This window comes from Mobula birostris, chromosome 11 (assembly GCF_030028105.1).
Source record: "Mobula birostris isolate sMobBir1 chromosome 11, sMobBir1.hap1, whole genome shotgun sequence".
NCBI lineage: Eukaryota > Metazoa > Chordata > Chondrichthyes > Myliobatiformes > Myliobatidae > Mobula > Mobula birostris.
Window position 1 is genome coordinate 6,841,253 of NC_092380.1, and position 27,179 is coordinate 6,868,431.

Genomic DNA, 27,179 nt, shown 5'->3' on the forward strand with positions numbered 1-27,179 from the left:
AACTTGTGTTCAAAAAGCAGTAATTTTTGTCATTGATAGTTGGCAAGAAATAGGAAGTAGGGCAATTTAGAACCCTTTTGTTTACTACGGTTTCACAGCATTCGGGCTTGGAGATGCCAGAAACAGCCGGGACTGAAAATGAACTGATTTCACTACTTCAGCAAGTTAGGAACTACAAAGAATCTGAAGCTATTAACAATCATCTTGAATGTTACATTGAAAATGAAGATTTGGAGGATGCAGACATCAATAGCTTTGCATAAAGGCAGTCAGTTATCTGCAGTAGGTGTCTGCACTGGCTTTGTTCATTTGCAGTCAATTAAAAGAACATGCCAGTACACTATGAATACCTCTGTCATAACGATCAGGAACTAATACACAGTTTTATAGTACTGTCGTCGTATTCATGGTGTTCTGTATTTCATTTAAATACAGAATTTGTTACTCAGTTTACAACAGTTTGTCTTTTTTATATCTTTTTAACTATTTCCATGAAACTTAAGCTAATTAGGGCAGCTGCTGTATTGGGCCAAAATGTATTGCTCCCGATGTGTCCCAATTAACCAGAATCCACTGTATTATGATAAGTCAATGATTTGAAAAGTTAACTATATTTCTCTCTTCCTGGATGCTGGCCTTTTCTCTTTTTATTTCACCTTAATGCCTTCTACAGTATTGGTTTTTATTTGGCTTTTTGATTATTGTAGGTGTTAGTGTATGTTTAAAGCTGGTTTACTTTTTGAAAATCAATTTTAAATTATGACTTCTGTTCTGGGTTTGACTGTGATTTACACTGTTTTGATGGTGTTGAGGAGGCGTTCAGGAGTGAGATAGATCAGCTGATTGAGTGGAGTTGCAGAAAACAGCCTTACACTAAACACCTGTAAGACCGAGGAACTGACTGTGGACTTCAGAAAGGGGAAGATGAGGGAACACTCACGAGTCATCATCGAGGAATCGGCAGTGAAAATGGTGAGCAGTTTCAAGTTCCTGGGTGTCGACACCTCTGAAGGGCCCAACATACTAAAAAAGGCATGGCAGTGTCTGTATTTCATTAGGGGTTTGAGGAGATCTGGTATGTCACCAAGGACTCTCACAAATTTCTACAGATTTACCACGGAGAGCATTCTAACTGGTTGCATCACCATCTGGTATGGAGGGGCCACCACGCAGGATCGGAAAAAGTCGCAGAAAGTTGTGAACTCAGCCAGCTCCATCATGGGCACTAGCCTCTCCAGCACCAAGGATATCTTTAAAAAGTGATGTCTCAAAAAGGCTGCGTCCATCATTGAGAACACCCCCCACTTCACCCAGTACATGTCCTCTTGTCCTTATGGTGCAACTGTAATGAAAACCAATTTCCCTCAGGATCAATAAAGTATGACTATGACTATTCTCGTTGCCATTGGAGGAATTACAGGAGTCCAAAGACACACGCTCAATATTTCAGGAATAGGTTCTTTTTATGTACTTACTGTAATTTATATTTTTTGTAAGGTATTGCACTATACTGCTGCCACAAAACAACAAATTTCACAATGTATACCAGTGATATTAAACCTGATTCTATTTATAATATATAATAAATCTATGTATATACTTTGTAAATACATTTATACATATATAATTATTTATAATATATACATTCAGCGTCATAATTTATAAATTATGTACAATGCAATACTGAGGGATAATTTGGACCTTTGTGTATTGACGCAAACAGGAGGAATTCTGCAGATGCTGGAAATTCAAGCAACACACATCAAAGTTGCTGGTGAACGCAGCAGGCCAGGCAGCATCTCTAGGAAGAGGTACAGTCGACGTTTCAGGCTGAGACCCTTTGTCCTGGTCTCGGCCCGAAACGTCGACTGTACCTCTTCCTAGAGATGCTGCTTGGCCCTTTGTATATTGATTTTGGTGGAAGGATCAACATTAAACAAGAAACAGAGGTGAACCTTAGAGTTCAGTGCAATATTGTCTTTGGAACTTTTTACAATTGACGGTATAATAGAAGTAGAATTGTAGCAAAGATTATATTTTTTTCTGAAATTCTATTCAGTAAGACTGTCGGCTCTATTGAGGACTTCGGTTGTCCCTTTTAGCGGCGGAACTGTTGTTGGTGTCGGAGTGGCGCGGGGGGACGCAGTTCGTGAAGTACCAACTCGCCAGTTATTCATCGTGTGTTTCTACTGAAAGTTTAGCTGTAAAGAAATAGCGGAGGAAACCTACAAGCGCATAGATGTCGGGGTTTGTGGATGAGTACGCGGCAGATGTGAGTATGTAGAGAATGCCGGCTTGTTTCTGAAGTTCCGGCTCTGATTTAGTGTTTCTCCAGAGAGAGCACGAGGTCTGCGGCCTAGGCGGCGGGGGGGGGGGGGGGGGCGGTTAATCTACCAAATTCTTCGCTTTTATGTTTGACATGTTACTTTATTTATATCCTTCCTTGTAAGAAGATTTATAGGGAAGCCCTGAGACGTGTAGGTTCTTCAACAGGTGAAGCTGAAATGATGAAAAGTACAATATTAAAACCTCCAACCAAATATTTTAAATACATTAGTACCAATCCTTTACCATTGGGATAATAACATCCACTGTGCGTCTTCTTTCCTCACCCGGTTTATAGTCCAACTCAGCTATTGTTCGCTCTTCTGAGACAGTGAACATATGCGCTTAATAAATGTTGCATCGCAATTCAAAATAGCGGATTTTAGATAATACTGGACAACATTTTTTTCGAAAGTTTTGCTTCCTCAGAATTTTTTTTTGTTTATGATAGACTGCTTGTATCTGAACACAAATATAATACTTGTATCATGTAGGAATTTGGAGAAACAAGAAATTAACTTTTATTGAATATAGTGTGTTTAATTGCATAATGGGTGCTGACACTTTGCAATAACTCAACCAAGCTAAAAATGTCTTGTGGATAATTTTTTGTTTGTATTCAGTGTCTGAGGCTTCTTGCCGGACAATAATCAGCCAGCATTGATGGATTCCAGTTGCCCTAGTACCATTTCTCCATGACCAGAAAGTCCTGGTGAAACTTTTCACCATGCTCGTCACTGACAGTGCCAAGATTTTCAGGGAAGAAGTCTAAATGGGAATGCAGTAAATGAATCTTTAGTGAAATGTTTTACTTCATGGATTTGTATGCTTGAAGCACGTCGTCAACCAGCTGCACATAGTTTGGTGCTCCATAGTTGCCAAGAAAATTTTCAACATCCTTGAATGCCTCCTATGTGATTTTCTCCAGATGCACTGGAAGTTCTTCCAATTGCCTGTCATTGATAACCTATTCGATTTGTGGCCTTCCTTAATCTTGGCATCAATTATTCTGACTTGAATTATGAATTAAAATAACAAATATAGGCAATTTCAAATAAAATGGTGCGTGGAAGGGAAATTTCATGATGATTTTCATGATCTGAGGCCCAAAATCCATGAGGTACACCCAGGAGTATTCAGGAAGCAAAATCTTTGATGTCCAGTGTAATTGAGACACATTAGGAGCAGTACATTTTGGCCCAATTAAACAGCTATCGCCTATTATGCCAGATAACACAATAGTAACCAACAATTTACAGGGCATTAGTGTAAACAGCCATGACCAATCAGAATCAGGTTTAATATCACTGGCATATGTCGTGAAATTTGTTAATCAACAATTAGCAGAATGGTCACATGCAAATGTCAACAATCAAACTTAAGTGTGAGCATTTGATTGGACCCAATAATTATCTACAGAACAAGGAGATCAGGAAAGACCATTTAACGGATGTTGAGCAGGGACAGTTAGGGTATTACATCTGAGTGAGTTTTGTTCAGAAGCAAGATAGGGACAGGAAAGAAGCTTAAAAGATGGCATGTAATCATGGTGATGGTAGACTTGTAGTGACTCCCTGATGGCAATTTGGTGAATAGGTGATTGCTAGGGTGAGTGGAGCCAGCGGTAATTTCTCCGGCTCTTTCCTTCGCTGTGATGATGAATAGGTCTTTTACTGTCGGTCGCTGACAGTCAAAAATCCTCTCTGCTGAGTGGGCCACACGCTGCAACCTAGACTAGGAGAGGGAGGAGGGTGGAAACCAAACGGTGATAAAGATGGTCACAACACTCATCGGGCAGGATTAAATTCATCAGGCTATGTCCTGGACTGGTGTAGGAAGAACAACCTCAGCTGCGATTTCAATGTATTGGTAATGGTAGTCCCCAGGAATTTGAATAACTCAACCACATACACAGCCTTAATTTCCAGGGGCAGGGGGCAGGTAGGGGGTTGTCGGAAGTCAATCCGTATTTCCACTCAGTTGATAACATCTAAGCTCCAAGATGATATGAGCACACCATGTTGCAAGATGCATCATTTGAGATAGATACACACACACACACACAGACTGCTTGCAGAGGGCACCGGGATTGAACTCCAAACTCCAATCCCCTGAACTGTGGTGCCCCAGAAATTTCTGGCAAGTCCAGCAATTGTTGCCCATCCCCAGACTCGATGGGCCAAACAGCCTAATTCTGCTCCTATGGCTTATGGTTTTGGGTAATTTGTTGGACTGTATCATAATTGGCAGTCACATTACTATGTCTGGCGTCTTCTACAGACCAAAGAAGGTGACAAATTTACTCCCCTTTTAAACAAAGCCGCTCTGTGCTCTTTAACCACAAGTCTAGGTTTGCTTTATTAACCAAGCTTGTATTTGCCAGTAGGTGTTATGGAACTGGAATTATGTTACTAGGTAATAGTTTGAACTAGATTAGTACTCCAGTAACATAACCACTAAACCACGATCTATACTTCCTGTGTTCATGCTCAGTAGAGCACTGAACTTTGAATTCTGAAACAAACTGTACACAGCTGCAAAGGAAATACATTATTAAAGTACGTGTATGTCACCATGTACAACCCTGAGATTAATTTTCTTGTGGCCATTCACAGTAAATCCAAGAAACACAGTAGAATCAATAAAAGACTGCACCCAACAGAATGGACAAACAACCAATATGCAAAAGACAACAGTGTGCCAATACAAAGAAATAAAAATAAGCAATAATTATTGCGAACATGAGATGAAGAGCCCTTGAATGTGAGTCCATGGGTTGTAGGAACAGTTCAGTGATGGGGTGAGTGAAGTTATCCCCTCTGGTGCAAGAGCCTGATGGTTGAGGAGCAATAACTGTTCCTAACCCTGGTGGTGTGGGTCCTGAGGCTTCTTTCTGATGGCAACAGCAAGAAGAGCACTAATCAGGAGACCACTTTAACTAAGCATAGTACGCCGAAAACTGTGCCAGTCAAAGTAAACTTGACAAGATTAAACAGAAAGCACAAGGGCTTAACAATAACACGAGGAAATCTGCAGATGCTGGAATTTCAAGCAACACACATTAAAGTTGCTGGTGAACGCAGCAGGCCAGGCAGCATCTCTAGGAAGAGCTACAGTCAACGTTTCGGGCCGAGACCCTTCATCAGGACTAACTGAAAGAAGAGATAGTAAGAGATTTGGGCTTAACAATAAATAAGAAAACAATTAACCTACAGGTGCACAGGCCTGCAGGAATCATGACAGAGATAGCTTGGTTTCACCATCATCTCTGACTCTGAATTTATGTTCTACTAGTAAGCAGTATTCATCACACATATGTACTGATGCAGCCATTCAGCGTGTTAAATTTACATCAGCGATGATGTTGGCAAACTCATCAATGTATTAGTCATAGACATAGTTTATTGATCCCGAGGGAAATTTATCTGCTGCTTCGTGCTGCAGATGCTTTATCACCACAAGTCTTTCAAAATTTAATGCCGTCTTTTAAATTTCTGAAACTAGCCTGTTGAATTTTCACAATTACCTTCAATTTTCAGTTTGTCATATGTATCTTCTCTTGTTTCATGATCAGCTTACTGTTAAGTGGCATAGGTTCACTCCAACACTGACGAATTCCGTTCTTTCAGTACACAATCAAGATCTGCAGTTTTTACTTTATGCAGTGTTTTTCTATTTTTCATTCACTCCCGTTCATTACATATGTGAGGTTATTTCTCAGACCTGTCTGTCATGTACTGAGAGCTGTGCATCGACTGGGAACCTTCCCAGCAGCTTGTGGAATTTTCCATTTGTGATTCATGTCAGCGCCTTTGGATTTTATATGAGTGGTAGTGGTTATTCAGTGACAGTGATATCACTGAACGTCATGAAGCATCATTGATAAACATGTACATAACACAAATATTACTTATAATCCAAAGCCTGACAATTGTTCAGTATAATGAATGTTAAGCAACATTAGCCAAACTAGTCTGTTACTACCAGTCACTGCATAATGATATTTATTCCCAAGAATGCTTCTCTGCACAATTCTGTCTTAATCATATTTTGGTGCTGAGCATACTATAATTTGTCACTTAATATTTTGTAGGTATGGAATTGTTTGTAGGATGAGTTGTTTGTACAGTTTTTTTGTTGTGTGAATGACTGAAATCTGAATGGTTCATGGACGAATTTGTATTGTACCCTACAAGCTCAACGTGTTTCTGAGTTCACAGCACTTATATTGTTTTCACTTCTGTTCGCAGTACGATCCGTATGCCTACAATGTTGACTACGACCTTCATACTGGTAAATCCTTATTGAATTTTTTTTTACTGTTAAGTGCCGTCAAGCTGAGGAAGAGAGTTGAGCAGAACTGAGCCCTTTGTGAGGTGGCTGAGTTTGACTGCGAGTGCAGCAGTTTGTTCTCCAAAGAGCGTGGCTACGACAGCTTGCCCATCTGAGAACAGAAACCCAGGCCTTCCTTGAATGTTTAGGGAAGCCTGCCTGAGCCTGATCAATAAGGCCATAAGACAGAGGAGCAATGTTAGGCCATTCAGCCCACTGAGTTTCTCACCCATTCCATCATGGCTGAATTATTTTCCCTCTCAATCTCATTCTCCTGCATCCTCTCCGTAACCTTTGATACCCTTGCTAATCAAGAACCTATCAACCTCCACTTTAAATATACCCAGTGACTGCCTCCAAAGCCGTCTGTGGCAGTGAATCTCACAGATTCATTCACCTCCTTCTGGCTAAAGAAATTCCTTCTCATCTCTGTTCTAAAGGGGCATCCTTCAATTCTGAGGCTGTGCCCTCTGGCCCTCTCTTGGAAACATCCTCACTGCGTCCATTCTGTCTTGGCCTATTAGTGAAACCACTGGCCCGACTGTTCGCACTAAGTAGCCTGTGTAGTTTGACAGCAGGAGACCTGTGGCAGAGGCAGTCACTGAAGCCTCATTAGGGGAATGGAGCAGAGAGCCCAGGACCAAGGGGTACAAGAGCCATTTGCGGCCTGGGACGGCTCTTTAAAAAAATCTGTGTCTTCATTGGGTCTCTCTGCTCCTCTTACTCAGGATCAGCATAATCTGCTGTCCCTGTGATTTTTTTTAAAGTGGTAAATCTGTCATACACTGCTGATGTGATCACCCCACCATGGAATTTAAAGTAGATTGTAGGCATTTTTGAACATTTGATTGTGGTGAGAGAAGAGAACACTAACCCCACCTCCCATATGAATAACAGTGCATGCATTCTGATTGAAAGAAAAGCTGTTGCTTGTCCTTTCTTTTTCAATGTTTTTATTAATTTTCAAATTCATAAACATAAGAGATTGGGATTACATTATTGGTAATTAGCATATGTGAATATAAACTACAGATAACACGTATACTAAGCCCCCCAAACTCTTAATGTAATTAAACATGATAAAAAGAAAAATGAAAAAATGTAAGAAAAGAAACCCCAAATTAGAAAAAAAAACAAAAACTAAACTGAACTAAACAAAACTAAACAAAGCTGGGCTATTATATTACATTGGATACAATCATTAATGTCATTAATTCTGCTCCTCTGTCCATATATTTAAGGTTAATAAAAAGGATTCGGAAAAGGTCAAGTTACATCATATGAAAGTGTTGAATAAATGGCCTCCAAGCCTCTTCAAATTTCTGTTGCTTGTCCTGGCTGTTCTAGAATATTATTTTGGGTCCCTTACTCATAGAAAGGATGTGCTGGTGTCAGAGAGGGTCCGGAGGAGGTTCCCGAGAATGATCCTGGAAATGAAAGGGTTAATAATAGGTTTAATGGCTTTGGGCCTGTGCTTGCTGGAGTTCAGAAGAACAGTTTGGAGGGGGGGGGGTGTCTCATTAAAACTTATCGAATATTGAAAGGGCTAGATAAAGCGGATGCGGAGAGGATGTTTTCAATAGTAGGAGCGTCTAGAATCAGAGGGTACGGCCTCAGAATAGAAAGATGCCGCTTTAGAGAGATATGAGGAGGAACTACTTTAGCCTGCGGAAGGTGAATCTGTGGAGGCCAGTATTTAAATCGGAAATTGATATATTCTTAGTTAGTGAGGGTGTCAAATGTTAGAGGGAGCGGCAGGAGAATGGGATTGAGAGGGATAATAAATCAGCCATGATGGAATGGTCAATTAGACTCAAATGACCGAATGACCTAATTTTGCTCCTCTATCTTATGGCCTTATGATCTTATTACCAAAATGACAATGAAGTTGGTTAGTAGAGCTTTCAATCTTGATATTCTCACCTGTGGGAATTAAAAAAAAAAATCCTAGATTACATAAAAGCTGAGAGCTCAGTTTGAGGAAAGTAAATTTATTGTGATTTGAGAACTGAAAAATGCTTGAAATGAGATCTTTGTTGAGTAGGTTGTAACTTGTGTGGCATACTGATCTTCAGTGTCCATTTGGAGGTTACCTCTGCCTCAGTACTGAACCATATCATCCAGTGTGAATTTCCAAAGTTTAGTATTTGGTATTTTGCATTAATTAGTTAGTTTTAGCACTGGAGGGGTTGGAAGAAAGAGATTTCAGTTACACTCTTTACTACAACTATGGGTAACAAATGCAGTTGACCCAGTGCGAGATGGGGAACTGCTGTGTGCTTGTTCTTACGGAAACATGGCTCCAGGATAACTCCCCATGCACCATCAATCTTCAGCCTTGTTACTCAGGGATTTGTGCCGATATTATTTTGTGACTGTATTGTGCTGTTCTGCGTGTGGGGTCAGGCAGCATTTGAGTGTCAACATTTTGGATTGAGACCTTTCATCTGGACTGGACAAGTAGAGGGTTGTTAAAGAGGAAGAGGGGTACGACAACACACTCTGGTATTGCTGCTGTTTCACATTTTATACAACTGCCGGTTTTATTATTGTGCCAGTAACATACTGCCCTACATGCACCCTACACTTTATGTCAAACTGTCAATCTTCGGGCTGTCCCACTTAGGGATTAGTCTTAATATTATTTTGTGACTGTGTGTAGTGGATATCTGCTGTGTGTGACTATATATACTGTGTTTTGCAACTTGGTCCTAGAGGTATGATGTTTCATTTAACTGTATACATGTGTAAGGTCGAATCACAGTTGAATTTGAACAATCTTCAACTAGCCAGAGAGTCATGAATCTGTGGAATTCATTGCCACAGGCAGCTGTGCAGGCCAAGTCTTTCTGTACATTTAAGGCTGAGGTTAATAGATTCTTGATTGGTCAGGACATGAAGGGATACAGGAAGACAGCAGGAGATAGGGACTGAGAGGGAAAATGGATCAGCCATGATGAAATGGGAGAGCAGACTCAGTGGGCCAAATGGCCTAATTATGCTTTTATATCTTATGGTCTTATAGTTCATTTTCAAGTATTTTTAAAGTATTCTACATGTGTTCTCAGGAGATCCCAAGCAGGACCTTGCTTACGAGCGACAGTATGAACAGCAAACGTACCACGTGATCCCTGAAGTAATAAAAAATTTCATCCAATATTTCCACAAAACTGTCACGGACCTGATTGACCAGAAAGTCTACGAACTACAGTCCAACCGCGTGTCCAGTGATGTGATCGAACAGAAGCTTTATGAGATTCAGGATATCTATGAAAACAGGTACAAATATTAATAGCACGCTTTTATATGCTTGTATGTCAGTAATGTGAGGGCACGTGGCCAAGTGGTTAAGGCATTGGACTAGCAACCTGCGGGTTGTGAGTTCGAGCCCCAGCCGAGGGTTCCTGTTGTGTCCTTGAGCAATGCACTTAATCACACAGTGCTCTGCGACGACACTGGTGCCAAGCTGTATGGGTCCTAATGCCCTTCCCTTGGACAACATTGGTGTTGTGGAGAGGGGAGACTTGCAGCATGGGCAACTGCTGGTCTTCCATATAACCTTGCCGAGGCCTGCACCCTGGAGAGTGAAGACTTTCCAGGCGCAGATCCATGGTCTCGCAAGACTAACAGATGCCTTTATGTTAGTAATGTAGAAGAAGCAGTTAATGTTTTAGATTAATTTTGTTAAAGAAGAATAGTTCAATATGTTTATTAATTCCCCTATTACGCTTCCTCAGCTGGAATAAACTGACCGAGAGATTCTTCAAAAACTCTCCCTGGCCAGAAGCAGAAGCTATTGCCTCCATATGTCGAAATGGTAGGATTTCAGTTTTGAAATTGATATTACTTGATGAAATACTCCTGTAAAATGTAGTCTAACCTTGCATAGTTTGTCCTAGCTGATATTGTTAAAAACTACTTGGTATGCACATTTTCTTTGTTTTTAATCTGTCAAATGTTTGCCATTGTGGGATTTCTTCAGGGAATCTCAAAAATTTGCCCCCAAATTAAACCAGATTCTTTCCTTAGTTTGAGCTAATTTGTGTTTTTGAACTGTAGCCACTATTTTTTAAATTAAAAAAAAGACAAATGCAGCCAGTCAGAGTGGTACATCTGTGGAAGTAGGAGGTAACTGGACCTGCCATTCTTGGGAATACGTTGAGCTTTTCAATTTAATAATATTGTGGTAGCTCATTTCTATGTATGGGGTGTTCATAAGTCAAGCATTTGTAACCCAGCAATTGCCTGTAACTTTATTCACATGCTTAATTCTCTGTTCCAGATGCCGTTTTTCTTATTCTGTACAAGGAGCTCTACTACAGGCATATTTATGCTAAAGTTAGCGTAAGTTGTTACTTCAGTTTCTTAAACATACAAAATTGCAAGCAGCTTTTAATTACTCAGGTAGATACACGGATTTTCTTTATATTTTTATTTGTGCTCAATAAAACAGCACCGACTTTTGTTCCTGTAAGTTATGACAAACAAAGTCACATTTTACTTTAGAGACATGAAACTGTACGTTCAAAGTAAATTTACTATCAAAGTACATATATGTCACCATATACAACCCTGAGACTCAGTATCTTGAGGACATAGTCAATGTATAGAATAATAACCATAACAGAGCCAATGAAAGACTGTACCAACTCAGGCATTCAACCGGTGTGCAAAAGACAACAAATCGTGCAAATATAATAAGAAAGAAAAATAAATAAGCAGTGAATATTAAGAACATGAGATGAAGAGTTCTTGAAAGTAAGTCCATAGGTTGTGGTAACATTTAAGTGATGGGGCAAATGAAGTTGAGTTATCCTATTTAGTTCAAGTGCCTGATGGTTGCAGGTTAGTAACTATTCCTGAACATGGTGGTGTGAGGAGGCCTGAGGCTCCTATACCTCCTTCCCGGTGGCAGCAGCAGGAAAAGAGCATGGCCTGGATGGTGGGGATCCTTGATGTTGGTTTCCTGCGACAGCGCTCCTTGTAGATGTGCTCAATGGTGGGGAGGGCTTTTACTGTGATGGACTGGGCTGTATCCACTACTTTTTGTAGGCTTTTCTATTTAAGGGCATTGATGTTTCCATACCAGGCCATGATTTAGTATTAGATTGTGGAAGATTTGACATTTTTGGTTGAGTATTGATAGATTTTATGTTTTGGACAATGTTATCTTGTTCTTGTACTGAGAGGGGCTATGAATGAATCTGGCTCATGGGAGCAATCCTATTGGCCCCGTAAACACAAGAAAGTCTGCAGATGCTGAAAATCCAAAGCATAACACACAAAATGCCGCAGGAGCTTAGCAGGTCAGGCAGCATCTATGAAAATGAATATACAGTCAACCTTTCAGGCCGAGACCCTTCTTCCGGACTGAGAAGGAAGGGGGGAAGAGGTGGGGGGAGCGGAAGGGAGTTGGGGGGAAAGCCAGGTGGTTGGGAAACGTTAAGGGCTAGAGAGGAATGAATCTGATGGGGGAGGAGAGTGGACCTTAGGAGAAAGGGGAGGAGGAGGGGACCCAGCGGTAAGCATAGGCACGTGAGAAGCAGTAAAAAGTCAGGATGGGGAATAGAGGAAGGGGGTGGGGGGGGAAGGATTTTGTTTACTGGAAGGAGAAATCAATATTCATGCCATTTGGTTGAAGGGACAGAATATAAGGTGTTGCTCCTCCACCCTGAGAGTGGCCTCATCTTGGCACCATTCTTGTTTCTCTAATCCTCCAACTCATTCTATACTGCATGTCCTTCAACACCCCTTGGATCCTTTTTGCCATTAAATTTAAGCTGAAGGGATAATTTATGGTAGCGAGTTAACCTACTAACATATTTTTGGGATGTGCAAGGAAACTGCAGCACCCGTGAGAAGCTGATTGGGGGCCGCAGGGAATGTTCAAACTGCACAGATGGCATCTGAGATCAGATGTACATGGGTCCCTGGACCTGTGAGACAGATACATTGACAGTTCATTAAATTATATTTTTAATGCATAACTTAGTGCATCTGTGATGTTTCTCTATCATTAAATATTTCTTGTACTCCCTAGGGTGGACCTACATTGGAACAGAGGTTTGAATCTTACTACAACTACTGCAATCTGTTCAACTACATTCTCAGTAAGTATTTTAGTGAAATAGCTATTCAGTTTCTCTTCATTCTAGAGGACCCATATCTGACCCCTTTCTCTCACTTTCCCCTCCTACTCCTAAATTTTTTGTTATTCCTCTCTGCTCCTTGTGGCACATTGAGTGGGAGCTTTGCCATTTCTTTAGCATTTTGTCTGTTTTTTATGACACCGAGTTTGTAGCTTGATGCTCAACCCAGCACGGATGGAAAGCGTGTAAGGAGCCAGCCAGATTCGAACCCGGGACTACTTGTCTCTAAGTCTGGTGCTGATGCCACTACACCACTGGCTGGCCATCCCGCTCCCAAAGAAAGGGAGGAATTTGGCAAAGATTTAATAATTACATTGTCATATCTAGTTGTGTTACAGTCGAAGGGATTGCCAGTCTGGATGATATGGCATGCTGGGAGCAGGGTTGAGTAACAGGAAATATGCCTTAAATTCTAAGAGTATATCTTACAGTTGTAGCACAAAGGGATTCAGGAGTCCTCGTGCAGGATTTCCTAAAAGTTAACTTGCCGGTTTAATCAGTGGTAAGGAAGGCAAATGCAATGTTAGCAAGATTTGGGTCACCTCTCATTCTTCTGAATTCTAGTGGGAAGAGGCCCAGAGCAATCAAACACTCCTCATATGACAAGCCTTTCAATCCCGTGATCATTTTCATGAACCTCCTTTGAACTCGCTCCAATGCCAGCACATCCTTTCTTAGATAAGGGACCCAAAACTGCTCACAGCATTTTGTGTGTTTGTTGCTATCAAAGAGTATTTGGAGTCAATAATTCCTTCATGTACAATCTTCTCATTGGAGTCTGCTACTTCATATAATAGCTTACAACCAGAGCTACATTTTTTTAACTCATTTTTAAAATATTTTTGTCATCCCTTTAGATGCCGATGGTCCTGTTCCCCTAGAACTCCCCAATCAGTGGCTATGGGACATCATTGATGAGTTCATTTACCAGGTGACTTTCCACCTTTTCTTCATGTTAACTTGCTTGGACCATAAGCACATCTCCTTTCTGTTTCAAGTAGGACTTGCGTGTTTGCAGAGCAGGCTGGGTGTTGATTCACTTTCGGCTGCTCCTGTACGTGTGGTTCTGCAGTGTTTGCTGTCCGTACCTGGCATCTTGTTTTGGCTGTCACTGGAACTCACGGCTGGCCGTGAACACGAGGCTTATTTTTTGTAAAGTGCTATCTGAGTTCTGTGCCTCTAGAACCACAATCTGACTGCCGATTTTTTAAAAAAGGCTTAAAATCTAGAATAGTTTTGGCTTTAATCCAAAGTACATCTTGTGGATTTTCCTTCTTTGAAAAAAAAAAGGAATTTGTATGAAACACTGCATTATAAAGCAGTGGACATAATGACAGCTAGTTAAGCCTTTCATTTAGAACATAGAACATTACAGCACAGTACAGGCCTCCGGCCCAAAATGTGCCATTCTTGTAACCTACTCTTAAAATTAATCTAACTCTTTCCTTCTATATAGCCCTCTATTTTTCTATCATCCACATGTCTATCTAAGACTTTCTGGCCTCTAATGTATCTCTAATGTTCCACGCACCGACCAATCTGTTTGTAAAAAAAAACTTACTCTGATATCCCCCCCACTATACTTTCCTTTAATTACCTTAAAATTATGGCCCCTTGGATTAGCCAATTCCACGTTGTTTCTATCTATTTCATCTGTGCCTCTTATCATCTTGTACACCTCCATCAAGTCATCTGTCATCCTCCTTCACTCCAAAGAGAAAAGCCGTAGCTCATTCAGCCTATTCTCATAAGATACGCTCTCTAATCCAGGCAACATCCTGGTAAATCTCCTCTCTAAAGCTTTCACATCCTTCCTAAAATGAGTTGACCAGAACTGAACACAATATTTCAAGTATTCCAATATTTTTCTTAGTATTTACATTAATGAACAGTATTTGCTTCTAACCTCTGCAACACTGATCTGGTCTGACTGCCAACTCAAGGGTCTAAATCTGCTTTTGAACAGAGCCAAGTGGAAGTTTGTTTACAGAGCAAAACTAAATCATTTGGTTGGATTACAGATAGAAATGTCTAACTTTTGATGTGTCCCTCTTGCCATTTCCTGTGGAAATTTATTGCTGTGTCTATTTGATCTGACCCAAGGTTGGAATGCTTTCATTTCCAACTTGTTATCTGTTTCTCTGCACAGTTCCAATCTTTCAGTCAGTACCGCTGTAAAACAGCCAAGAAGACAGAGGAGGAGATTGAATTCCTGCGGTCGAATCCAAAAATCTGGAATGTTCACAGTGTCCTCAACGTCTTGCATTCCCTGGTGGATAAGTCTAACATTAACCGTCAACTAGAAGTCTACACTAGTGGAGGCAAGTATTGATGGTTCTTTGTTCTGTGAAGATGGTGCTTGTCTTCCCTTTAATTCATTCGCTTTTTAGTCATTTAGAGAAAAAGTTCGGAATCGGCCCTTCTGGCCCTTTGAGCCAAGCTATTCAGCAACCCCCGATTTAACCCTAACCTAGTCACAGGGCAATTTACAATGACCAATTAACCTACTAACCCACATGTGTTTAGACTGTGGGAGGAAACGCCCACGCATTCCACAGGCTGGATGTACAAACTCTGAACAGACGACGCTGGGATTGAACTCTGAACTCTGACACCCCAAGCGATAATGGTGTCGCGATAACCGCTGTCCTCTATTGCTGCTTGGTCTATGCACTTTTTGGAAATATTTAAATCATCTTCGTTTTCTGCACTGAAACAGTTATCCATATTAGTGTTTTGATGGGTATATAACAAACTATAAACCTATATGTCCAACTCAAAGTTATTGTATGCACAGGTGCAATGAAAATCTTACGTGCAACAGCATCGCCAGCACATAGCATCATATAAGCAGCACTCACCTAATTTAAGTATACTTGCCTTCATCGGTGAGGTTGTGAGGTCACATTGTAGCTGCATATTTAGGTTGGGCCACATTTGAAGTTTTGTCTACAATTCCTGTTCCTGCGTTTCAGGAAGGATGTGGAGGCCATGGAGACACTGTAGAAGTAGTTTTCACCAGGATATCATCCAGATGAGAGACCATAAGAGCTAGAAGCAGAATTAGGCCATTCAGCCCATCAAGTCTGCTCCACCATTCTATCATAGCTGATTGATTATCCCTCAACTCCATGCTGTTGCCTTCTCCCAGTAACATTTAATGCTCTGACTAATCAAGAGCCTATCAACCTCAGCTTTAAGTATATCTAAATATTAGGTAGAAAAAGATGTTGGAAACACTTGTGTTTTCTCTGGACCCTTGGAGGGTAAAGAGTGACTTAACAGAAGTATATGAAATCATAAAAAAGCATAGATATGGTAGATACTAAGAAACTTTATCCCAAAGTGGCAATGTCTTTCATCCTTATCCCTGCAGAAGTACCGTAGCATAGCAGTTAGCCCCACACTTTACAGCACCAGCGATAGGGTTCAATTACCACCACTGCATGTGAGGAGTTTGTACATTCTCCCTGTGACCGTGTGGACTTTCCCCCTGGTGCTCTGGTTTCCTCCCACAGTCTGAAGATGTACAGGTTAAGATTAGTAGGTTGTGGGCACCGGAAACATGGTGACACCTGCAGGCTGCCCCCAGCACGTCCTCAAACTGTGTTGGTCATTGATGCAGATGACACGTTTCACTCCGTTTCGATGTGCATATCACAAATAAAGTGGATCTTTATACACGTCAAGCTTTGCTGTACGATAAGAGGGGGAGAGTTCAAAGGAGTCAGGTTTAGTGTCATTGACATACGATGTTGTGAAGCTTGTTGCTTTGCAGCGGCATTACAGTGCAAGAGATACGGTGTTTCCCTCTGGGCAGTAAACCAAGCTTTTGTTAACATGCAGAATGATGGATTCTCCAATCTGAGTTTTATGTTGTATTTTTCAAACTTGTGGTTAACTTTGTGCGTCTACCTAATTCATAGTTCGAACGTTTTCTTGTATTCATCCACTAATTATACTTGTCACACTTCAAATGCAGTGCCATCCCAGACCTTGATTTTCACTTTCCTGCAGCGTCTTTCATGATATTGGGCACATCAGAAAGCTTAGCTAATAATTAACCAATTGATGTTTGTTGTTGTTCCTCTCCGCACCTTGTGGCGCATCAGGCAGCAACTTTGCCATTTCTTTAGCATTTTTGTCTCTTTTTTACGAGGCCGAGTTGCTAGCTCGACGCTTGGATGGAAAGCGGATTCGAACCCAGGACCACTCGCCTCAAAGTCTGCTGCTGATACCACTGGCCAGCAAATTAACTAATTAGCTCATCAAAATCCTCATGAAGGGTCTCAGCCCAAAACATCAATTGTTTATTCCTTTCCATAGATGCTGCCTGACCTGTTTCTCCAGCATTTGTGTTGCTCTGGATTTCCAGCATTCTCAGAATCTGTTTTGATTAGCTAATAATTAGCTGCTTTTGAAATCCTCTTTACAAACAACATTCTCCCACAAAGTAATTATAACAGGATTGTGCTAGTTAAAACTAAATGGTCTGAGTATTTGCATTCACTCTGGAGTTAATGTCTCCCATTGTTTGTTTACAGGAGACCCTGAGAGTGTTGCTGGGGAGTATGGTCGTCACTCCCTGTATAAAATGCTGGGTTATTTTAGTTTAGTGGGCCTGCTGCGTCTCCATTCACTTCTTGGGGATTACTATCAGGCCATTAAAGTGCTTGAGAACATCGAACTCAATAAAAAGGTATTGTATGTTTCATTTCATTGATATTGGATATCCTACTGATTGAAATTACACTTGTAAATGTCAGAATCAGGTTTAATATCACTGGCATTTGTCATTAAATTTGTTGTTTTGCAGCAGCAGTGCAGTGTAATACATAAAAAAAACTATACATTACAGTGAGAAATGTATATATAATGCAAGGAGAAAAATTTTGAAGTAGTGTACATGGGTTCATTGTCCATTCAGAAATCTGATGGCAGAGGGGAAGAAGCTATTTCCGAAACGGTGAGTGTGTGCCTTCAGGCTCCCGTACCTCCTCCCTGATGGTAACAACGAGAAGAGGGCATATCCTGGGTGACGAGGATCATCCTTGAGGGCAATCACAGTAAATACAAGAAACACAATAGAACCAATGAAAGATCACATCCAACAGGACAGACAACAACCAATGTTTAAAAGGAAAAAAATAATAATAAGCAATGAATATCAAGAACATGAGATGAAGAGTCCTTGAAAGTGAGTCCAGATCAGTGGAAACAGTTCAGTGATGAGGTGAGTGAGGCTATCCTCTCTGGTTCAAGAGCCTGATGGTTGATGGGTAATAACTATTCCTGCTTGTAGTGATCACAGCAGATAAGAAATAGAACAATCATTAATCAGTTGTTGTCCTCTCAGCACCCTGATCAAGGGACAATGTCACAAATCGGTAATTCACAATGACTTGCAGATTTGTAGTGAACTAGATTGCTCAAAGAACTTAAATGGATTCTTGCCAACAAATACGTGGTTTAGAAAATTGTGAAAGCATTGTTATAAAGATATTTGAAGTCTGGTGTTTGCTTCCATTGCAGAGTATGTACTCACGGGTGCCAGAATGTCAAGTCACGACCTATTACTACGTGGGCTTTGCCTATTTGATGATGCGCCGTTACCAGGATTCGATCCGTGTGTTTGCCAATATCTTGTTGTACATCCAGAGAACCAAGAACATGTTTCAGCGCTCAACCTACAAATACGAAATGGTAAATCGTAGAAATGTGTGTGATAAAATTAGAATTATTCAACAGTTCGGACAACGTCATACCTGAAACAATGACTCTACATCTCAATCTTATAGTGTAATACTGTGTCATTATGATTTGAAGATCATAAAGATGTTTAATCCAAATGCTTGAAATTTTTTTAGAAATTTCTTTAAAAACTTAAAGTAATTGCTTCCAGATTTAACACATAGAAATTACAGCTCAGTACAGACCCTTCAGCCCACAATAGTGTGCCAAACTTATAAACTACTTTAAGATCAATTTAACCCTTCCCTCCTACATAACCTTCCAGTTTCCTATCATCCGTTTGCCTATCTAAGAGTTTCTTAAATACCACTAATGTATTTGTCTCTATCACCACCCCGGTAGAGTGTTCCATGCACCCACCACTCTTGGGGGAAAAAATTCTCTAGCTGTCTGCTCTATCTATGCCTCATCATCTGTACTCCTCTCATCAAGTCACCCCTCATCCCCCTTCACTCCAAAGAGAAAAGCACTGATCCGGTAGCAGCCAACCAGAAAAGGCTCCTTTTATCCCCACTCTTTGCCTCCTGTCAATCAGCCAATGCTCTATCCACTTCACCTGTGAGTCAGCTGGGGTGACATACTGTGTCCGGTGCTCCCGATGTGGCCTTCTATATATTGGTGAGACCCGACGCAGACTGGGAGATCGTTTTGCTGAACACCTACGCTCTGTCCGCCAGAGAAAGCAGGATCTCCCAGTGGCCACACATTTTAATTCCACGTCCCATTCCCATTCTGATATGTCCATCCACGGCCTCCTCTACTGTAAAGATGAAGCCACACTCAGGTTGGAGGAACAACACCTTATATTCCGTCTGGGTAGCCTCCAACCTGATGGCATGAACATTGACTTCTCTAACTTCTGCTAATGCCTCACCTCCCCCTCGTACCCCATCCGTTACTTATTTATATACACACATTCTTTCTCTCTCTCTCTCTCTCTCTCTCCTTTTTCTCCCTCTGTCCCTCTAACTATACCCCTTGCCCGTCCTCTGGGTTCCCCCCCTCCCCTTTTCCTTCTCCCTGGGCCTCCTGTCCCATGATCCTCTCATATCCCCTTTGCCAATCACCTGTCCAGCTCTTGGCTCCATCCCTCCCCCTCCTGTCTTCTCCTATCATTTTGGATCTCCCCCTCCCCCTCCCACTTTCAAATCTCTTACTAGCTCTTCCTTCAGTTAGTCCTGACAAAGGATCTCGGCCTGAAACGTCGACTGTACCCCTTCCTAGAGATGCTGCCTGGCCTGCTGTGTTCACCAGCAACTTTGATGTGTGTTGCTCTATCCGTGCTAGTGTCTTTCCTGTAATACCATGGGCTCTTAACTTGTTGAGCAGCTTCATGTGTGACACCTTGTCAAAGGCCTTTTAAAAATTCAAATACACAACATCCACCAATTCTCCTTTGTCTAGCCTGCTTGTTAAACAGATTTGTCAGGCAAGATTTTTCCCTTAAGGAAACCATGCTGACTTCAGCCTATTTTATCATGTGCCTCCAAGTACCCGGAAACCACATCCTTAACGATCGACTCCAACATCTTCTCAACCTTTGAGGTCAGACTAACTGGCCTATAATTTCCTTTCTTTTGCCTCCCTGCCTTCTTGAAGAGTGCCAGCTGTAAGATCAGTGCTGTCTGTAAGGAGTTTGTACATTCTCCATGTGGGTTTCCACTGGGTGCTCCAGTTTCCTCCCACATTCCAAAGATGCATGGTTAGAGTTAGTAAGTTATGGGCAGGCTACGTTGGCGCTGAAAGCATGGCGATGCTTGTGGGCTGCCCAGCATAATCCTCACTGATTTGACTTGATGCAAACAATGTATTTCTCTTTATGCTTCTGTGTACAGATGATGAGTCTAATCTTTAAAATTAAAAACTCAAGTTCATTTTATACTGTACCTACCCAAATTACAAAATGCTGTGAAGATTAGCTTGTTTGCAGTAGCAACACAGTACATTACAGATATTACAAACATATTCTATTATTAACTCTAGTTGCTCTCTTTTGCCATGTCTTTACAGATAAACAAGCAGAATGAACAGATGCACAGTCTGTTGGCGATCGCTTTGACCCTATACCCAATGAGAATTGACGAGAGCATCCACACCCAGCTGCGAGAGAAGTATGGGGACAAGATGCTGCGTATGCAGAAAGGGTGAGTCTTTGTTTTTTCTTTGTGTAGCAATAGCTTGGTTGTCCTAGTATAGTTAGAGTGCCTAAGAATTTTGCACAATACTGTAGTGATTTTATGTATTGCACTGTACTGCTGTCACAAAAATACAAATTTCATGACGTGAGTAATGATGACACTGATTCTGATATGGGTCTCTAGTATGGACAAAGTGAGAAGGGGGCATGGTTGGGAAAAGGGGGAGGGAGCGGAAAGCACCAGAGAGACATTTTGTAATGATCAATAAATCAATTGTTTGGAATCAAATGACCTTGCCTGGTGTCTTGGGGCTGGGTGTGTCTGCACCCACACCACCTCCTGCCCCTGGCACTGCTTCACCACCACTTGTTCCCCACCCCTCCTTCACCATTCCAAACATCCTTTGCTCCTGCCAGATTTACAAACTCGGTCTCCAGTCCACGACGGATACAGTCCTGTGCAAACGTCTCAGGCACCCTAGCTGTATATACACACTATGTGCCTAAGACTTCTGCACAGTACTGTACATGAGTCTGAACGTGTCACTTGTAAATACAGCAGAATGTTCAGTGTTTCATAATTTGATAACAAACCATGTAAGGGGATTCGGAGCCAATGAACAGGTAGTTTTTAAGGAGCGGCTTACAGAGCAGAGGGAAGTAACCCCTTGGGCATTCTCTACCCTGAAGGGTTTGGAAGGACTGCTGCCTCTCAATATTCAGGTCAATATGTTACGAAAGGTATTTGAGGATAATGTGGATGAAGAATTAGCCCAAGATCTTGTTAAATGGCAGAGCAAGCTAAAGAGGTCAAATTGTGTCCTCCTGCTTCTTACAAATACTTTGTCTTTCCATATGCTTTCCAAAACAACCCTGTGTAAATAATACATCTCTTCCCTCTATTGCAGATGATCTGGAATTGCTATTTTTCCCCTCAGCTCTGACTGAACTGCTCTGCTTTTGGAAAGTTTTGTTTTAATATTAATCTTCTAATTTCTCCCCATTATCATTCAACCATATACAAGTATGGCCAACTGAAACAGTGTTCCTCTGAGGCCAAGATACAAAGCACATTACCAACAGCACACTGCACAAATAACACATATAGTTAAGATAGCAGAAAAATATAAAGTCACACAAAGAGGAATAAGATAATATAGCCCATGTCCCTGAGTGGCATGACTATAGATTGATGGGAAGTTATTCTTCCACCGAGCGAACACTGGAGGGCAGCACCAACAGGTAATAAAATCTAATATTATCTTCTTACAGAGAGATGCAGATATTTGAGGAGCTATTCAGTTTTGCCTGTCCCAAGTTCTTGTCGCCAGTGGTACCAAATTATGACTCAGTCCATGCCAACTATCACAAGGAGCCGTTCCTGCAGCAACTGAAAGTGTTTATGGATGAGGTACAGCAGCAGGCAGTACTTTCCACCATCCGGAGGTACGTGAGCACAACGTGCAGAAATTACCATGAACGATCCCCTTCGTGTATTTAAACTATTGCTGTCTTGTCTCAAAGTCAAGTTTATTGTCATATGCTCAAGTACATGTGTACACAAGTACAGCAGTCAGCATCATAGGCACATGGCATCAGATAAGCGGTATTCACAGGAAAAACAAATTAAACAGACATTTTATTCAGAGATACAACATAGAATAGGCTCTTCCAGCTCTTCGAGCCGCGCCACCCCAACTTGATCCTAGCCTAATCACGGGACAGTTTGCAATGACCAGATAACCTATACGAAACGTCTTTGGACTGTGGCAGGAAACCAGAGTAAACCCAAGCATTCCACATGGAGGGGTGTACAGAGGACAGCGGGATTGAACTCCCAACTCCGCGCCCCAAGATATAATAGTGCTAGGCTATCGTGGCACACTAATTAGACTATTTTTACAAGAAAGAACACGATAAAGAGCCAAAAAAAATCCATTTTAATACAAAGTGATCAAAGTGGTGACAAAGGTGCTAAACTGCAGTGATTAGGGTTGTAAACAACGGGAATTCTGCAGATGCTGGAAATTCAAGCAACACACATCAAAGTGGCTAGTGAACACAGCAGGCCAGGCAGCATCTCTAGGAAGAGGTACAGTCGACGTTTCAGGCCGAGACCCTTCGTCAGGACTAACTGAAGGAAGAGTTAGTAAGAGATTTGAAAGTAGGAGATCCAAAATGATAGGAGAAGACAGGAGGGGAAGGGACGGAGCCAAGAGCTGGACAGGTGATTGGCAAAAGGGATATGAGAGGATCATGGGACAGGAGGTCCGGGGAGAAAGACAAGCGGGGGGACACCCAGAGGATGGGCAAGGGGTATAGTCAGAGGGAGAAAAAGGAGAGTGAGAGAGAATGTGTGTACAAAAATAAATAACGGATGGGGTACGAGGGGGAGGTGGGGCATTAGTGGATGTTAGAGAAGTCGATGTTCATGCCATCAGGTTGGAGGCTACCCAGACGGAATATAAGGTGTTGTTCCTCCAACCTGAGTGTGGCTTCATCTTTACAGTAGAGGAGGCCGTGGATAGACATGTCAGAATGGGAATGGGATGTGGAATTAAAATTAAAATGTGTGATTAGGGTTGTGTTGGTTCTGCCATCAGATTTCTGAACGGACCATGAACACTATCTCACTATTCCGGTTTTTCTCTATTTGTATACTTTTGGAACTTACATTAATTTGTATGTCTTGCACTCTACCCATGCCGTAAAATAACAAACTTCACAAAATAAACAACAAGATTCTGCAGATGCTGGAAATCCAGAACAACGCGTATGCTGGAGGAACTCAGCAAGTCAGGCAGCATCTATGGAGGGGAATGAATAGTCAATGTTTTTTTGGGCCGAGACCCTTCATCAGGACTGGAAAGTAAGGGACAGAAGACAGAAATTTCACAACACATGTCAGTGATAATAAAGCTGATGCTGGGTTCCAGTTGGTTGAACTGTTCTTGAACTTGGTGGTGTGCAGACTTCATTCTTCCCCTCTGTGATCACTGCTGCCCTCCAACTCTCCAACTGTGTACTCGCCCAGACTCACTAACCCTCGTGGGAACTTGTCTTCGCCGCCGTCTTGTTCCACATGACCTCCAGCTCCATTTTCAGGTCACTTGGTTTAGGCACCTTGTATTCCATCTGAGTAGCCTCCGACCTGAATAGGATGAATATCGATTTCTCCTTCCAGTTTAAAAAAGGGGGGAAAAAATCCTTTCCCTCCCCCTTCTGTTCCCCACACTGGCCTTTACCACTTCTCACCTACCAATTACCTCCCCCTTCCCTTTCCCCTATGGTCCAATCTCCTCTCTTGTCAGATTCCTTTCTCTCCAGCCCTTTACTTTTCCTACACACCTGACTTTACCTATCACCTAGTTATACCTCCTTCCCCTCCTCCCACCTTTTTTTATTCTGGCATCTACCCCCTTCCTTTCCAGTCCTGAAGAAGAGTCTCCGCCCGAAACGTCGACTGTTCATTTCCATGGACATTGCCTAACTGCTGAGTTCTTCCGCCATTTTGTGTGTGGGGCCTTTCATTGATTCTATTATGTTTCTAATATTTACTGTGAATCTCAGGGTTGAATGTGGTGACATATATGTACTTTGATAATAAATTTACTTTGCGCTTTAAGTTTCCTGGGTTGAGCCAGAAATCCTCCTTAGGGCAACTTCGAGAGACTTATTGAGCACTGCATGGGACATGATGTTTGCAAATCAATTTAACTGAAGAGTCAGTGGGTGGAGTCTACTTGAAAACCACCTGGAATTGTGCTCCATTTAATGTCATCGTTTGAGCACTTCAGTTTGGTTGAAATGTTGCTCTCTCTTCCCCTCTGCAGCTTCCTAAAGTTATACACCACAATGCCCGTCATCAAGCTGGCTGGATTCCTGGACATGACGGAGCAGGAATTTCGCATCAACCTCCTGGTCTTCAAGCACAAGATGAAGAACCTGGTATGGACAAGTGGGATTTCGGCCCTCGATGGTGAATTTCAGTCTGCTTCTGAGGTGGACTTCTATATTGACAAGGTGTGTTTTTACCTGTGAGGACTCTCTATTATTCCAGTAGATCTGAAATCCCCATAATCTCAGAAATCTGGAAGGTACCATATCCACTTGTTGCTGACTGATTTAACTTTAAAGATTCTGGCAAAGTAAGGGATTTTGGTGGAGGACTGGGCTGCTTCTTGGTCACAAATGGATTTGCATTTCTGTTTAACCGTTGCCTTTCTCCATTCTTTCAGGACATGATCCACATTGCAGATACCAAAGTGGCCAGGCGATACGGAGACTTCTTCATCAGGCAGATTCACAAGTTTGAGGAGGTGAGCCGAACATTTTGATCTCTTGCCTTACTGTTGTCATCAGGGATGCAACCTGGATCATCCTCCTCAGTGCTCCTGAAATCTTCCAGCCCTTCTCTTTGCCTCAGTAAAGCAGGCAGCATACCCATCCTGGACATTCTCTTTTCTCCCCACTCCCATTGGGAGGGAGATGCAAAAGCCTGAAAGCACGTACTACCAGGCTCAAGGATGGCTTCTACATTGCTGTTATCAGACTCTTGAAAGGGTCTCTTGTATGATAAGATGCAATCTTGACCTCTCAGTCTACTGCCTTGTGATCTTGCACCTTGTCGTTTACCTGCACTACACTTTCTCTGGAGCTATTACACTTTATTCTGCATTGTTGTTGTTCTACCTCAATGCACCATGTAATGATTTGATCTGTATGAACAAGCTTTTCACTCTATCTTGGTACACGTGCCTCCAAGAGGATCACAGCCTTGTCGTGGTTTGGATGTTTGCATGCCTCAGTGACCCAGAGGGCGATGTTGGCTGGGAGTCAGTGCCTTGTGTTTTGGCTCTTAGTAGGGTCATCCATGTCAAACAGGTCAAAGGGTAGAGGACAGACTAAGAGTGGTACACTGGTCCTCCAGGTTCAGGGATTCATCTCGGGGCTAATAACCCTGACTGATCCAAAAAAAAAAGATTGTTAGGAAATAGCAATGAAGAATATCTGATATGGACAGAAGGAGATGGAGCATCTTCACTGCTGCCCTAAACGCCAGTGGCGTAACAGGCAATGGAGCCTGGTACATGTGACAGTAATAAACCAATACCAGTAATGAGCCCAGATATTCATGTGTTTGTGTTTCACACTCTAGCTCAATCGAAGCCTGAAGAAAATCAACCCACGATAATAGATGTGAAGAAGACGTGAAGCGCGCTGCTTCCCAGCAACTGATGGTTTCTGAGCGAGTCCCTGCAGTCGTTGCTCCTATATATCTGAAGACCTGGATGTGTCACTTGGATATATTCAGCCAGAGATAAATTAACTCATGACTCCTGGTTACAACTAAGCCTTCTGATATGTTTGTATACAGCTCATTAGTACTCAACAAGACCCAAGGCCAATTTTGTCCGAAGCATAAGATTGCTCTATTGAGTTAACATAAATAAAATTCAACTATCTATTTCTAATAACTAACTGTCACTATAGTTCTGATTAAAACAACACATCACACTATATCTGTATTGCCAAGCCTTGGTGCTTTTTGCAAAAGCAGATGATATATACACAAACACTGAAGATCGCTCTCTTCAGCAACACACACAAAATGTTGGAGGAGCTCAGCAGGCCGAGCAGCATCCATGGAAAAGAGTACAGTCGACGTTTCAGGCTGAGACCCTTCATCAGAGCTCTTTTGTTTACTCTTCCATAGATGCTGCCTGGCCTGCCGAGTTCCTCCAGCATTTTGTATGTGTGTATTGCTTTGGATTTCCTGCATCTGCAGATCTTCTTGTGTTTGAGGCCTATCTCTTCACTAATTTTCAAGAGATGCTTGGGAAAACTCCACTGAAATATAACTGTCGGGTTAATAAGGACAAAAAACTTGTTCATGGCTCCATCTAACCATCTATAAAACATCTGCCATGGAGATCTATCTGCAATTGGTTTTATTTACATTGACAATCTCGATTTATTTGTTTAAGTTAACCCATCATTCAATAAATGAACTTGTTGTCGTGGATATTTGGTGTCTTTTATTTTTTTAAGTCAACTTGTGCTCGTCATCAAAATCTTTATGAAGATTTTGATGGCATCCGCCTGTCTTGAGGGACAATGGAATTATGTGACCTCCACAGGCCACAAGTCTGGGCAGAAAGTATGGAGATCCTGGGACACCCAGTCCCTCTCGGCTTCACCAGTGTAGTCCAAAGGAAAACAAGGCAATACCTTAGACACCAGCCTGGCTGCAGGAGCTGCCAGGAGGATGTTCATTGACATCCAGCCGCCTTGGGGGCTCCACTCTGGATTTTCTGTCTGGGTTTACTCCCAGAGTCTTCGTCTCTCCCAAGGCTGCCCACAAGGCAGTGGGGATATTTACCCAAAGCTGGCGATCTGGTTCACGAGCACCAGGACATGTCCACATGCTGGTGGGCCCGCATGCTACGTGTGCAGGGGCCAGACCTACTCTCCATCCTCTGTAG

The 27,179-nt window shown here is 42.0% G+C and overlaps 1 protein-coding gene across 1 annotated transcript; it reads left to right on the top strand.

The window, feature by feature from the left end:
- Positions 1-2,124: 2,124 nt before the first annotated feature.
- On the top strand, positions 2,125-26,719 carry eif3s6ip (eukaryotic translation initiation factor 3, subunit 6 interacting protein). The gene is made up of 15 exons (XM_072271557.1): positions 2,125-2,272; positions 6,576-6,618; positions 9,726-9,936; positions 10,395-10,474; positions 10,940-11,001; positions 12,698-12,767; positions 13,664-13,737; positions 14,956-15,127; positions 17,351-17,505; positions 18,339-18,509; positions 20,568-20,701; positions 21,967-22,140; positions 24,528-24,717; positions 24,933-25,013; positions 25,853-26,719. Exons 1-15 carry the CDS (start codon positions 2,240-2,242, stop codon positions 25,886-25,888), a joined length of 1,686 nt encoding a protein of 561 aa, XP_072127658.1. The 5' UTR covers positions 2,125-2,239; the 3' UTR covers positions 25,889-26,719.
- The last annotated feature ends 460 nt before the right edge of the window (positions 26,720-27,179 follow it).

Bases quoted from the DNA above. Each gene is read 5' to 3' on its own strand.
- eif3s6ip (XM_072271557.1), top strand. From the start codon at position 2,240: ATGTCGGGGTTTGTGGATGAGTACGCGGCAGAT. The intron at 22,141-24,527 runs GTACGTGAGCAC...TCCCCTCTGCAG, and splicing joins GTACTTTCCACCATCCGGAG to CTTCCTAAAGTTATACACCA. The intron at 24,718-24,932 runs GTGTGTTTTTAC...CCATTCTTTCAG, and splicing joins TGGACTTCTATATTGACAAG to GACATGATCCACATTGCAGA.